We start from the raw sequence: 16,244 nt of genomic DNA on the forward strand, positions 1-16,244 counted from the left end.
TTTATAAAATCTTTTTGCCAAGCTCCATTTTTATGCTGCATGCTCATCATTTGTCACATAGAAAAAGTGACTGATGGCATACATGCTTTATCCCACTCAAACGTTAAGAATAGAAGTGATTGTTTATATTTTATTATAAATTGCTTTTACACACACACACACACACACACACACACACACACACAGTCATTGTACAAATAAGAACTAAACTAATGTAAATTAAAATATATAACAAATGAAAAATGCATACTATCCATAACATTATTTATATTAACTGTTATGCAGTGAGGTAACAAAAGTCACCTGATACCATTTTGTGTCGGACCTGCTTTTGTCCAACGTAGTGCAGCAACTCGACATGGCATTGAGCCATGCTACCTCTGTAGCCGTCCATAATTGTGAAAGTGTTGCTGGTTCAGGATTTTGTGCATGAACTCACATCTCGATTATGTCTCATAAACGTTTGATGGGATTAATGCCAGGCAATCTCGGTGCTAAACCATGTGCTTTGTCCAGAAAGCGCTTCAAACCAGTTACAACCAATTGTGGCCCAGTGAGATGGCGCACTGTCACCCATAAAAATCCCATCATTGTTCGGAAGCATGAGGTCCTTGAATGGCTACAAATGGTCTCCAAGCAAACAAACATAATCATTTTCAGTCAATGATCAGTTCAGTTTAGTCTAGAGTTCAGTCTAGAGTCCAACCGATATAGTCACGAGCCCGGAAGAGGCGTTGTAGGTGATGTCAAGCTGTTAGCAAAAACATTAGCATCGATTATCTGCTGCCATAAACCAAATTTTGGTGCTCTGTCCTAATGGATACATATGTCATAGTCCCACACAGATTTCCGCGGTTATTTCACATATTATTGTTTGTCTGACAACTCCCATGCATCTTGTGCCAACTACCATTTTGCATTCAAAGTCTCTTAACTCCCATTGTGCAGCCATAATAAAGTTGGGAACCTTTTCACATGAATTACCTAAGTACAAATGACAATTCCGCCAGTGCGCTGCCCTTTTGTACCTCATGTACATGATAAAACTGCCATCTGTATATGTGCATATCGCTATCCCATGACCTTTGTCACCTCAGTGTATGGTGTAGTGTATTACAAATCTAAAATGCTTAAGTGAAGTGTCCTAGTACTCAGTACTTTCATTTTAATGATAATTTTGTGAACCAGCTTGCAAACCAAGTGCAGTTGAGATAGAATATGCAATAGAAGTAACAGTAAAATAAAATTTATTTCCGTATGTTCTCTGTGGAATATCATCATGAAATTTGGCACATGCATTAACAAACAGTGTACAACTAACATATTTTTTCCAAAAAAAAAGAAAATTCCGATTTTGAAATTTTCAGAATTTAAAAATTTTGGTTTGGGAAAATTTTGCATTTTAATGAATTTGGTCGAGCAACACAAATTTTTAAAGCCTATAACAAACAATAAAATGGTATAAATTTCAGGCCTATATGTCCGATACTTTTTGCAATATGGCCACTTTGAAGTTTCAAAATTTTGCAAAAATTGCAGTTTTGGGAGCTTTAAAAATTAATGACTCAAAAATGAAACATCCCAAAAACTTTAATTTTGAATTTTATCTTATTTTGACACATAGAATAAAATTACAAAATTCTAAATCATCAGGGTTTGGATCTATTTTTGTATTAGTTGATTTCAACTGTGGAAAAATCTGCAACTCTTAGATTAGCCTGTACAGTTACTTAAGATCTCATAGAAACTGAGTTTTGAAGACAATCATACTCATCAGCGGATGATAGCCCATCATCTCACACAATGAAGTATTCTGCTGAAAAATTGTTCGATTAATTTTATGTTAAAATCCGTTTCATATTGAGTTTTAGTATGAATCATATGATAGTATTTACCATTTTATTATTTTCTCGTGCACTTGTTTGTACCTTTGTAATGTGATGTGTATTCATAACCATTTTCTCTCTCTCTCTCTCTCTCTCTCTCTCTCCAGGTATCGTTGGGCATTTGTGGATAGTTCTGAGCTGTCAGATGTGGATAATCAAGGACTAGGTGAAACAGCTCGTCCACACGATTTTGTTCCTCACATCAAACGGATAGCTCATTTAATGGATATAAAGGTAGCATATATTAGCTGTAAATATAAACTGATTGCATATTATTGGGTTAATACATAAGTTCGTAATGGTTTTCCATAATTTAATAAACACGACATACACATAGAACAGAGACTTTAGTCATCAATAATATATTCTTCTTCGCTATTTACAACAGACTGCCAACACTGATATAACTTTTCAATTCCATGACTGTAGCAATGGCACGGTTTTGAGGTGAAGAACTCATTGAATCATTTTCAGATTGGATTTTCATCCAGAAAGGAAGTCCTTTGAAGGGTGTGTGAGAGAATGTGGAAATGGTGAAAATCTGAGTGTGCAAGATCAGGTGAATAAGGTGGATGCGAAATGACTTTCCAACCCAACTCCTGTAACGTATTTTTTGTCAGTCTAGCAAAATGTGAGCGAGTATTATTATGGAGTAGCATCACTTCATACAATTTTCCTGGTTGTTATTCTTGGACTACATCTGCAAAATCTCTCAGTTGTTGACAATATGTCAGCAGTGATGATTGCACCTTGGGGAAGCAATCTGTAGTACACCACACCATCACTGTTCCCCCAGATGCATAACATTTTTGTGATTTTGGCATAGAGCATGCGGTACCCATACACCAGATTTTTGAACTTTCTGCATTGCATGCAAGCATAGTCATCACATTTGCCAGTTTTTGTGTACACTGAAATTGAGCATTGTGGATTAATACGTTAAAACGATATTCACCACAACCCAAACATCTTCTTGAATGAAGAGAGTCACTGATGTCAAATTGAGGCTCCTTAAAACAAGAAATCATTTTCTTACTGTGCTCTGTCCAGTGACATCATCCGCATATATGGCACAAATGTTTCTGGCTGACTCCACTGCTATCACCCCTCTATTAAACTCAAACAGCAGATTGTCAGAAACGTTCCGATGTCTTCACTTTGAACTCCATTTTCTAGTGTCCACAGCTCTACTCACTATCTCCAAATGATAATATGTGAACTCAAATAGAAACAGTGAACTACAAATAAAAAATATCGATCGGTAAAGCAACTGGAATACCAACATGCAAAACAAGAATGGTACGAACTGATGCACCATATCGTGGCATGTATCCGGCGACAGTTTTTTATAGTATGCATAAAAGACGTATCCAAAACGTAGTTGTAATTGCTTCTGCACAATGCACGTTCAGAGAGCAGTATACATACAGTGGCAAGTTGGCTGCATGTTCAAATTTATTAATACAACCTCAAAAGGATACAGTCTGTAACCAAGGCAGGCAATGCAGTGGTTGAGACTCCAAATTCCCATTACGTGGAATGAGATTATAACTCACATGTGAGTATAAGTTTTTCTCAGAATTTGTCTAAATGAATGGAGGACACATTCTTGGCTGATCACTTTAATAGGGCTATGGCCGTTTCCCAAACCCAGTTCCTTATCTCCAACTGACAAGAGGACCACACAGAAATTGCATTTTTGTAATTTTTCATGTTTATGGTTCAGAACTCTAATATCAGTCTTTCCTAACATTTTGATGAAACTCTAAAAAATTCTCAAGCACATTGACTTTAATGTCTTTCGAGCACCTTTAATACTCTAAACTAAGTTTGATTTTCCAAAAGGCAGTGTGGTTCTGTGGTACGATGCCCACCAGCCATGTGGGGGCGCTGGGTTTGATTGCCAGCCAGTTTAAATTTTTAATCAAAAGTGATGTTTTACAAGCCCATCTGTGAAGCATAAAATACAGAAAGATGGGGAAAAAAAAAGAAACCGTATGGGTCGAGACTGGTAATTGCTGGATCAAGTCTTTTTTCGGTCGTTCCATCCCCGCTGAGTTTGAATACCTCTATTTAAATATTAAATTCATCAACATATGCTAATTAACTTGCACTTATTTGTCACTTTTACCATAATACATGTCTTCTTATCTCTAATTACATATTGCACACAAAAATTCAGTTTTCATAGCAAACATAAATTCTTGATTACTGATCTTTTATGAAAGATTGTTAACAAAGATTGCTTGAATTTAAAAACAGGGGCATATGCCTTTGATTAAAAATATACCACAGCTAGGAGTCAAAATTGGGCCTTCCACATGGCAGGCTAGTATTCTAACATAAAGCCACACAATCCATTGAAGAATGAACTTGGTTTAGGGTATTAAAGATATTCTGAAAACTTTGAAGTTTATTTTCTCAAGAATTTTTGAGAGTTGCATTGAACTGCTGTGGCAGAGTGATATCAGAGTTCTGTGCTTCTCATACTGTAAAGATAAAAAAATATATAATTCTGACGGCCGTGTCTCCTTGTGAGCATGAGCTCTGCCTCTAATGACAAAACTTACATAATTTTCTGTTGTGGTTTTTGATCAGATACCAGTTGCAGATACTTATAGATGACCAGTGCGGGCTGTAATCAGCATATGGCACGAAAACTTGCTGATATTCTAATGCATTAATGCGGAACCGATTAATGCTGGGATAAAATTACTTGATAGTTGATGATGTCTGTCACTTGGCCCTACAGTGTTGCCATATCAGCTACTGCACAATTAAAGGCAACACGCAAGCATGTTGGGTCACTTCACATGTGCTGAAATGCTTTTCATTTAACATGGAGCAGCGTTAATCGGTTCCGCAGTGAGGCCCCCCTTTCCTGTTCTCTTTTAAGCCAAGTATTAAATTAAGGTACAGTGTGTCAGGTACACATTACATTTATAATTAATCATTAGCTAATGCTTCTGATGAGGTAACATGAGCACAATTCTAAGCACTAAATCACACCTTAGTTCAGTCAGAACTCCTTCCCCTCCTCCCACCCCATACAAATCCACCATCTTGAAGAGCTTGTTCACAGTGCAGTGAGCATTTGACACACATTTAACTAAACTTTATAACCTAATGTGGACTATTCATATGCTAGATATCACACTCATTTTTTGGAGAGTATGTAGTACCAGCTCTATCCATAGCAGACTTTAAATGGCCAGTGATTGAATTGCAACAAACAATGCATTTTGTAGCCCTGAATTTACCGTATTTACTCGAATCCAAGCCGCACTTTTTTTCCGGTTTTTGTAATCCAAAAAACCGCCTGCGGCTTAGAATCGAGCGCAAAGTAAGCGGTAGTTATGAAAAATGTTGGTAGGTGCCGCCACAACTAACTTCTACCGTCAAATATATGTAGCGCTAAACAGGCTTGCTTTGCAGGCACAAAGATAAATACTGGCGCCAAAACCTCTGCGTCAGTAAATAAATTTAAAAAAAGGTGGAAGAAGAGCTTTTTTCTCTGCCCCGAGTTTCGACCACTGCATTTTCATACGTTATCCAACGAAGTAAATACAAATTCTGTATTCTTCATCTTCGAATGTAGCAGCATTTCAATGTACTGAGAAAATCGACTGGCAAGACTGTTCGGGGTTTTTGTCAATATGGCCAACTCTACATTCTGAATTTTTTCCTACCTGTGAGAAGAGATGGTTGCTAATAGGAACTTTTCTGAATTGTGAATCACATGCAATATACTCTTCACCATAAGAATAATACGAATATAAGCATTTCGCGATGTATTCTTTCGCGTTTGCTGCTATCTCATTTACATCCTGACTGCCAAATAAACTACGAAACTAGAGTGAGACAACAGCAAACGCGGAAGAATATACATATCATGTCATGTTTATATTCGTATTATTCTTATGGCTAATAGTGATACAGTCAGAAACGAAGCACGGCAATTGACTAGATTTTTAAATCTAAGATGACTCTAATTTCTGTGCAGAAGGTAATGTGATGTACTAAAGAGGCGTCTGCAAAGATTTTCAAACGGGGAAAAATTTTCGCTAAACTCTCGTGCAGAACATCTTCTATCATACGCAGTCTGTTATTTGGTTCTTGTTGATCATTATCAAAGAAAGCAGCAGTGTAAGTAACAACAAATAGCAGTCTCTTGCCATGGTTTCGCTAATGAGACGATTCCTCTCTTTTTTAAAAAAATAATTGAAAGCGGCGGTAGCGCGCAGAAAAGCAAGCCATGCCGCGAGCGGCAACAGGCCGTAAACACGCACTATCAGAATGCGGCAAACAATGCATGACACAGTACAGTAATGCATTTTCAGCTTAGAGTGACGTAAACACCTATAACAAAAAATGGCGCTTATCAGATCAAAGAAAAATAAGCAATCCATTCAAACCAGACGAGGCACGTGAAAAAGGAAGGGTACCCGTATAAATACGGACGGAGCGCCTGACGCATAGCAATGGCTACCTGGTAAAGCTTAACTGCTAAGCTTACGACTCGAACCAAACTACTGTAGCTGTATCGTCATTCATTCGACCTAAATTGTGTCTCATATTAAAATGGACCAACTTTGTTTCGATTTGGAGGTGCGGCCTAAAACTTTTCTCTCCTCTTGAATTTCGAGTCTCAAATTTCAGGTGCGACTTAGATTTGGGAAAATTTTTTTTCCTTGATTTCGAGTCTCATTTTTCAGGTGCGGCTTAGATTCGAGTGCAGCTTAGATTCGAGTAAATACGGTACACTCATATCTTAGCCACAACCTCTTGACGTACAATGTATTGAGAAAATGGCAGTTTTCCACCTGTGGCAGAACTATTAATCACACTCGCTTTGCTCACAGATTTTAAAGCTGACCTGTACGAGTGAACTTAAGATGGAAAAAATTCAGTTTCAGTGCTAAAAGCGAACTGTAACTTCCCACTTTTGCTACATGGGCTGTCACAATACAGTCCTGGTTGGAACTCATTTACAGGCTATTATTCACACAAGCAAATTCCAAAAGAAGGAAGAATAATGATACAAAGAAAAAATAAGAGCAAATAAAAAAGTCAACATGAAAGATGATGCAACAAAAAAAAAAAAAAGAAATTAGATTGAAAGCTGTTAATTGAAAATAATAGAGTTATTTTGGTCAAGGCTTGAAAAACAAAAAAATATTATCACATATTGCAACATTCAAACCTGCCTACTTTTGACCACAGACTGTGACATTACCACTGCACTGCAGAACCGGTTGAAATTATGTTGTTATATTTATACAGGGTATATAGAACCAGTTGCAACAATTGTTTTCTGTCTTCAAAAAAATCAGTTTCACAACGTGTCATATGAAGTTTACCTATTGCAGGCCAATCTCTGTGATGATAATTAAATATGTGAAGCTGAATCGCGTCTTGTGCAAAAGAATCCAGCAGTCTTTGGATAGTGGTGTGTATGAAATGTGCGTTATTTCGTTACCATCGTGTTGTCTGTTTGTGTGTGTGTTGTTTTGGGTGTGTTTATTGTGTGTGATGAAATGCGAAATAAAAGGACCAGACCCAGGACTCAGGATCCAAACACAACTTGTAAAAAATCCAGACAAGTAATTAGAAGTTAACTGAGAGTTTGTTGAGACACTTTGACAATGGAAAACGGTTCAGGAGTGATGTTGCATGAGTGCTCTGGTTGGAGACTGACACCTCCAACTGTGAAGTGTCAACTATCAAGTAATTTTAAACTGACTATAGTTGGAAACTTTTGGCTACCACGTGCAAATCTAATGCCGTGAATGCAAGAAAGTTGTATAGAAATGTTTCAGTGTGTAATGGATTAGGAATGCGATGTGGGCAGAGTAGTTCAAATAAATGAGAGGCATAATGTTGATTTTTAATATTAACTAATGCTTACACAATTTGTTCAATACAAGCACTGAAGACTTTGATGAGATGCTGCACAGTGCCTGTATATATTATTTTGTATCATTTAAGTTGGAAATCAAACGCTTTGTATGTTGTCCCTAGTGATCTTCTTCCTACAGGTGAAAATGTTAGTGACACAACAGTGAACGATAGCATTAGATGCCCCAGTGACACAACAGTGAACGATAGCATTAGATGCCCTGTTGCAGTCTTTCTGAATGTTTATATGATGTAGGCTTGAGAAAAGTATTGACCTGCTACTACAAATGACAGAATAAAAACCGTGAATGAAAAGGAGCCCTGAGATATAAATGTTTACAATATTTTTTGTTTTTCTTGATGTTCCTGCAGTAGTTTACACATAGTGTAATATATGTAAGAACCTCATAAAGAAGAAGGCCCCATGTATTTCAAATGAGCTTATTTACAGCTTGAACATGAGAATAAATATCACCAGCATTTTCAGGAATGCTAAAAGAATGGTAGTTATTCTTATACCCTGACCTTAAAATCTGTATTAATGCATTTACAACAGTGGTTCCCAAATGGGGGGAGCGTGACAAATTTATGGGGAGGGAGTGGGACAGAAGACACATCAGAAGAATAGAAGCATGTGATCAGACAGATCGAAAATTTTATAATCTTATTACAGTTAGTGACTGCATTTTTTTTTCTAGAATTGGCAGAATCAGGTGTGCCTTGCACATTACTAAGTTATTACTAACACAATACATTCTTTGGTCTGGACCTTGCATTCGTAACTGCCCGTTGTGCTCTGTAGAAGTAAATATAATTTTTATTCACTTTTTGCATTGAGCAAAATTTTGGTTAAAAGAAGATTTCTATAATGAAGACTTTATTAAGCATGGATTCACATTTTTGAAAAAGACAATGTCCAACTGCCACATTATGTTGTGTGTCATAATGCCCTCAGTAACGATTCATTGCGGCCTGTGTGTCTGGAACATCATACAACAACTCACCTGGCATAGAAAAAGTGTCTTTTATTGGAAAAAAGTTCCTTTAAATCACATGAAACTGAATTCTGATTGTATGTTTCAACATGAAAATGAGAAAGTTATTAAAGCATCATGTGAAATTTCTCTCTTAACAGCAAAAAACCTCATACCATGGGTAGGCATTACTCAAACATCCCATTCTTGAAGCAGCCAGAACTGTTTTTGGAGAAGGTAGTCAGGAAAAAATGGACAATATAACTCTTTCAGACAACAAATGTACAACATGGGATTGACGAAATTTCCCTGAATGTGAAAGAACATCTACTTAAAAGACTGAAACTGTCTCAATAATTTTATATATATATATATATATATATATATGAATATAATAGAGGGAAACATTCCACGTGGGAAAAATATATATATATTATTATTATTATTATTATTTTTTTTTTTTTTTTTTTTTTTTTTTTTTTTTTTTTTTTTTTTTTTTTTTTTTTGCCTTGCAACAAGACGATTCTACTGATATAGCTCAACAATGACCTAAAAGTGTTGTTGTTGTTGTGGTCTTCAGTCCAGAGACTAGTTTGATGCAACTCTCCATGCTACTCTATCCTGTGCAAGCCTCTTCATCTCTGAATAACTACTGCAATACTGCAACCTACATCCTTCTGAATCTACTTAGCATATTCATCTCTCGGTCTCCCTCTACGATTTTTACCCTCCACGCATCTCTCCAGTACTAAATTAGTGTCCCTTGATGCATCAAATGTGTCCTCCCAACTGAGCCCTTCTTCTAGTCAAGTTGTGCCACAAATTCCTCTTCTCCCCAATTCAATTCAATACCTCCTCATTAGTTACGTGATCTACCCATCTAATCTTCAGCATTCTACCACATTTCGAAAGCTTCTATTCTCTTCTTGTCGAAATTGTTGTTTATCGTCCGTGTTTCACTTGAAAAGACTTCCTGACACTTAAATCTGTACTCGATGTTAACAAATTTCTCTTCTTCAGAAACGCTTTCCTTGCCATTACCAGTCTATGTTTTATATCCTCTTTACTTCGACCATCATCTGTTACTTATTAATTTAAGTGTCTCATTTCCTAATCTAATACCCTCAGCATTGCCTGATTTAATTCAACTACATTCCATTATCCTTATTTTGCTTTTGTTGATGTTCATCTTATATCCTCCTTTCAGGATAGTGTCTATTCTGTTCAATTGCTCTTCCAAGTCCTTTGCTGTCTCAGACAGAATTACAATGTCAGCGGAAAACCTTAAAGTTTTTATTTCTTCTCCCTGGTATTTAATTCCTACTCGCAAATTTTTCTTTTGTTTCCTTTACTGCTTGCTGAATATACAGACCAAATAACATCGGGGATAAGGTACAACCCTGTCTCACTCCCTTCTCAACCACTGCTTCCCTTTCGTGCCCCTTGACTCTTATAACTGCCATCTGGTTTCTGTACAGTTTGTAAATAATCTTTTCCTCCCTGTGTTTACCCCTGCCACCTATAGAATTTGAAAGAGTATTCCAGTCAACATTGTTGAAAGCTTTCTCTCAGTCTACAAGTGCTATAAACGTAGATTTGCCTTTCCTTAACCTATCTCCTATGAGAAGTCGTAGGATCAGTATTGCCTCGCGTATTCCTACTTTTCTTCGGAATCCAGACTGATCTTCCTCGAGGTCAGAGGGTATTTTGCCTGTCTCATACATCTTGCTCACCAGATGGAAGAGTTTTGTCATGACTGGCTCTCCCACAGCTCAATAGCTCTAACGGAATGTTGTCTACTTCCGGGTCTTTGTTTTGACTTAAATCTGTCGGTGCTTTATCAAATTCTTCACGCAGTATCATATCTCCCTTCTCATCTTTCTCTGTGTCCTTTATATTTTCTCCTTTATCGATTAAATTCAATGTCTCTTGTGTTACCCAAAGATTTCTGCTAGACCTTATATTTTTACCTACTCTTCTGCTGCCTTCTCTATTTCATATCTCAAAGCTACCCATTCTTCTTCTATGGTATTCCTTTCCCCTGTTCTTGTCATCGTTCCCTAATGCACCCTCTGAAACCCTCTACAACCTCTGGTTCTTTCAGTCTATCCAGGTCCCATCTCCTTAAATTCCTGTCTTTTTGCAGTTTCTGTAGTTCATAACCAACTGCTATCGAATTCCAGTCCCTCATGACTATTAAATTATCGGTTCCCATAACTATCTGAATAATTTCTTTTATCTGATCATACATTTCGTCAATCTCCTCCTCATCTGCATAGCTTGTACTGCTGTTGTGGGTGTGGGCTTCACATCTATCTTGGTGACAATAATGTGTTCATAATGCTGTTTGTAATATCTTATCCACGTTCCTATTTCTTTATTCATTATTAAGCCCAATCCTGCATTACAGTTATTTGATTGCATATTTATAACAGTGTATTCACCTGACCAGAAGTCTTGTTCCTCCTGCCACCCACTTAATAGTATACTGTTGATTTGTGGATGAGAAGAACTACTATTTTCTAAGAACTTGGAAGAACATAGCTGTTTGTCTGGGGACAGCTTTATGGGAATTTGTACTGCTGGAGCACAAGCCATTTTAGATTCATGTTTTGGCTTCCTAAATATTGTCAAAGAAAACAAATCCTAACCTTGTTGGCTTTCGCTGTATGATCCGCAGACAAGCCCTAGCTTCTAACTGAACATTTCACTGAAAGTGGCTGTCAGTGTAGTTAATAAAATTAATTCAGGTGCTGTGAATATTCATTTTTTCCGAGTCCTGTGTGCTGATCTCAGTGCTGAACACCAATCTTCCATAAACAAGTCTGGTGGCTTACGAAGGGCAGTGTGCTCAGCAGGCTGTATGAATTGAAGTCAGAGATAGGACTTTTGAGTCGAGGGAAACCTGAGCTACATCATTCTATCACTGATGACAGCTTTGTTTTCCTCAGCATACTGTGCATACTTCTTTGAAACCCTGAATGATCTAAATTTGAAACTACTACAAGGTAAAAACACCATAGCAATGGATTAAAGTAGTTAGAATAATGTGTGGGGCTCATAGTCGCACATCTTGTAGGTGTCTGTTTAAAAGGTTAGGAATTCTTACAATAGCCTCATAGTACATTTGCTCAATCAGTGACATTCATGATTATAATGCAAGAAAGAAAGACTTACACTATCCTCTACTTAACCTATCTTTGGCACAGAAAGGGGTAAAATATGCTGCTGTAAAACATTTTGATAAATTACCACATGAAATAAAATATCTGACAGACAGCAGTAATATTTTTAAAAATAAATTGAAACATATCTCCTTCTATACCATAGATGAATTCTTGACTAGGGATAAATAAATCTATAGGTATAATATATGCATTTTGTGCCATTTTAAGCTTATCGTGAAATTGGTCAATGGAACACCCTGAGGGCCTTCTTGTGAAAGACACATCTATTAAAGTGTCACCTAGATGCTCCCATTACTGTCTTTTCATTCAATGAACTTTTAGATTGGCAACAGTGCCATGTCAATGAGTGGAGAACATTGTCAGTCCCAATGCCTAGAATGGCTTCAAGAAGAGTTCAAACTTAAGTTCCTTATTTGTCCTCAGAATGCTGTAGTGGCAAAAGCCGCCTTAAAAATCCTCCGCCAGTCCTCATCTACATGCCTAAGTGAGCTGGGTTCGACTAGCCATGAAAACAAAACATCTTGGTTGCCTGAACATGGAGAATGTCCTTAGGTATATTTCAACTAGTTTCAAACCAACATTCAGGAGCTGCTTAAATAAAAACAATTTCAAGGATCTCACTGATGATCTGGAATTTTTTTGCGACTTTCGTCACATAAAATAAAAAGTTGGATGTGAAAAGTCTTGTTCAGTTGAAAACGATATCATAAGGAATTTAAGAAGACATGTAGGTATTTCTATCTTGGTTACTAAGCCATTTCAAACAGAATAGTTTTGTATTACTCTGCTTTTGAAAACTCTCTCTTATCGAAGTGTTGATTGTGGATTACAGTCGGAAAAAATTAATAAATAAACATAGAGGCAATAGATATTCTGGGGTTGCAAAGGGAGGGGGGGGGGGCAGCACCTGGTAGGAAAAATTGGGAACCACTGATCCCACTGATCTAGAACAAAGAATATCAACAATTTGTTTACATTTTTATCGAGATAATAAGTGATAATATTTTATGAGGAGGATTTGAAAATCACAGATATCATAATATCAAGTATTTTGTAATTAGTAATGTGGATGTCATGCATTTGGAAACAAAATGTATTACATCAGTATTTGTTTCTCTGTTAAAATCAGTTGGGATATATTTCTCTGTTAGAATCTCTATCTCAGTGTACAAGTAACTTGATTCTGTGCGGCATTAACCCTTAATCTGTGTGCAATTAGCTCTACTTGTCTCTTCACAGTATAAAAAGCACCAAACACAATGGCAGTGTCAAGAGGCCGAGTACTGACACAAACGCACACATGTGTTTCCCCTCTTGTTCAGATTGTGTAAAGGAAACACAGAAGCGAAAGTCTTTCATGGAACCACATTAGAAATATATTCATGTTCTAATGTGAGACTTATTATTGATAATCATTATGAAATTATGGTAAATAAAACTTGAAACACAGTACTGGTTAAAACATTAAAAGTTGGTAGTCTTTGTAAAACAGAGAAGAATAGGCATGAAATCCACATCTTGTTGACAACAGGGAGGTCACTCAGTTCTAGGGGATGTACCAGGTGAGAAACAGGGCGCAAAAATTGTCATCATGTTCTGGAGCATCTTGAGGAGCAATGTTTACATCTGACATGACATCATACCACATGAGGCAGTGTGCCCAGTATGGATTAGCATATTTCATGTGAAAATAACAAAGGCTCGTGAAAGCCCATTGTAGAGTAGAGGTGACCATGTAATTAAATTAAAGCTGTTGTAATACAATGCAACAAGCTGAAGGAAGGTTGCTACTAGAGTCACTTTCATCAGGTTGTGATTATCAGTAAGGCACTGAAATGACTTTGTGTATAGTGTGTGTTTCCTGTTTTGTTCCAAGGCTGACTTGACTGGGAGTACAATAAACTTTTTGCAGAAAACTATGTAAAAATCAGTGTTAATGGCCATGATATTGTGAATATAATAAAGAAAGAGGGAGGGGGTTTAAGCTGGTACTACATACTCTCTAAGAAATGAGTCTGATATCTAGCATATGAATAGTCCACATTAGATTATAAAGTTAAGTTTAATGTGTGTTAAATGCTCATTGCATTGTGAACAAGTTCTTCAAGATGGTGGATGTGTATGGGATGGGACGGGGGAAGGGGTTCTGACTGAACTAAGGTGTGATTTAGTGCCTAGAATTGTGCTCATGTTACCTCATCAGAAGCATTGGCTAATGATTAGTTATAAATGTAATGTGTACCTGACACATTGCACTGTATTTGATACTTGGCTTAAAAGAGAACAGGAAAGGTGGGGGTGGGGGAGGTTGAATTTACTGGTTGTGTAGTGACAGAGCTACAAGTGTATAAGATGATAATGCTTTTTTTTACTTTCATATTATTTGAGTGTTTCCTTTACCATAAAAAATTTCATTTGCAACAACAGGTGTGTGTGTGTGTGTGTGTGTGTGTGTGTGTGTGTGTGTGTGTGTGAGAGAGAGAGAGAGAGAGAGTGTTTGGGGGAGAAGGGATGAATTGTTACTGTCCTTTTATTTATAAAAAATTGTGAAGATGTTTTACCTATTTTAATTTGCTTTAACTTGTAAAGTTTCAGACATCAGTGGAACCAATGACACGCCAGCCTGGGCAGTTGCTTCTCACAACCAGCACCATTGATACACTTCAAGATTTGCATCCATTTTTCACAACACTAAGTCAGCATCGTACTCAGCCTCCAGTTACATCAATCAGTCAGCTTGAAAGTGCCATAGAATTAGACTTCTTGGAAAAATTACCTCCTAGATAAATCCATTAGCATGTGCTACAATTGGTATCAAGAATTGCATGCTCTGTGTTGTGAATTCCTGAATTCCTCTTCTGGTTCTGGTTTTGGGTTTGTAAATTTCTGACTATACAAGTAAAATTTCATTTCTGCCATCATCAGGGAATGTCAGGTAGAACAGAGAATAGGGATCTTATAGCGTACGGTTAAAAACAATTTTGAGGCACTCAGTTATACAGTGTAATTGTTTTTTGAATTTATACATTATTTATGTGACTGTTCTCTTACACACCTTTCATGTCAGTGACTGGCAGTCTCAGAGGATGGATGCATGCAGCAAAATAATTTTATCTGGCACAGTTATATGGGCCAGTTGCTTGTCTCTTAACGTGGTTCTAGTTTAGTAAGAGCCTAATAGTAGAATAGGCACAGTGTATTCTTAGCAACTTAGTAAATGTGAACGTACCATAACACAAATAATAGTTTAAGTGCAGGGAAAATATGGGCATGTGTTAACTTAAAAACTGAGAAATGTTACCTGTTTGTTTAGTTACTACATTCACAAGTCCTTTTTGTTGTATCGGATGTTGAAGATGATGACAAGCCTATTTTTTTGTACAAAAAGTGATTATGATTGTCTGATCTATTAAAAGGAAGTGCATAGTTCCCCCCCTCACCCCCCCCCCCCCCACCCCCCCCCCCTACCCCACCCACACACACACACACACACACTATTCTACAATTTCCAGCAAAATAATGTTCAGGCATATCAAGAAGTCAAGCACAATACTTTAGTATTTCTAACTTCAGAGTTACATAAGAACGTATGGCAGATTTCATCTTATATTTGTCTGAAGTATTTGTTGTCCAGAGTATCTCAATAAGAGACACTACTTGGAAATTGATGCTACATACTGCACTTGGTACAGAGGTAGCTGGTTTAACAACACTGCATTTACTAAGTCATTCTATTGTGAATTGTGGTTTACTAGACTCTTAACGCACATAATATAAATAACTTGATTCAAGTACTGGAGACATGTCAAAATTGCAGTAAAATTTCACTATAAACATAGAACAGTTGGTGTTAACAAAAGGATACTAATACACATTTGTTCTGTATACATAGAAGAAAATCTAACACTTGATTACCCACTGCTCAAATTATCATTTCATCCTCTATGAATTCTTCTATTGAATAGTAGCACTTCCACAGAACAGCTTCAAAGTATCTTGGAAAATACCTTATGAGCAATGAAACAAATTCCTCTGACATATTTTACAATTTTTGCAAACAAGTCATCCTAGGCTTGCATGTTTCATTACTTGAACATACTTATAAGAGAAATAATGAAAAGGGGGAGACAGGTACGACTTTCACATTATTGTTGTTACTGTTTAGATACTGTACCTGCAATTGGACATGGGATATAAAGCAACCATGTTTTTCAATAATTTCTATCCATTTGGAATGTATAATTTTAAATGATGTGTTTGAGCGTGAAGTCGTTGCTATCTAGGAGTCCTGAATCTTC

General features: G+C 36.9%; 1 protein-coding gene across 1 annotated transcript in view; it reads left to right on the forward strand.

Moving 5' to 3' along the window:
* The window catches only part of LOC124803706 (protein dopey-1 homolog), a 370,000-nt gene extending 354,615 nt beyond the window's left edge, over nucleotides 1–15,385 (forward strand). Inside the window, exons 32-33 of the mRNA XM_047264693.1 lie at nucleotides 1,994–2,120; nucleotides 14,536–15,385. Of these exons, the coding sequence (XP_047120649.1) occupies nucleotides 1,994–2,120; nucleotides 14,536–14,733 (325 nt within the window). The 3' untranslated portion in view covers nucleotides 14,734–15,385. The remainder of the gene's footprint in view (nucleotides 1–1,993; nucleotides 2,121–14,535) is intronic.
* The last annotated feature ends 859 nt before the right edge of the window (nucleotides 15,386–16,244 follow it).

The sequence above is a fragment of the Schistocerca piceifrons genome, chromosome 1 (assembly GCF_021461385.2).
Source record: "Schistocerca piceifrons isolate TAMUIC-IGC-003096 chromosome 1, iqSchPice1.1, whole genome shotgun sequence".
Classification (NCBI taxonomy): Eukaryota; Metazoa; Arthropoda; class Insecta; order Orthoptera; family Acrididae; genus Schistocerca; species Schistocerca piceifrons.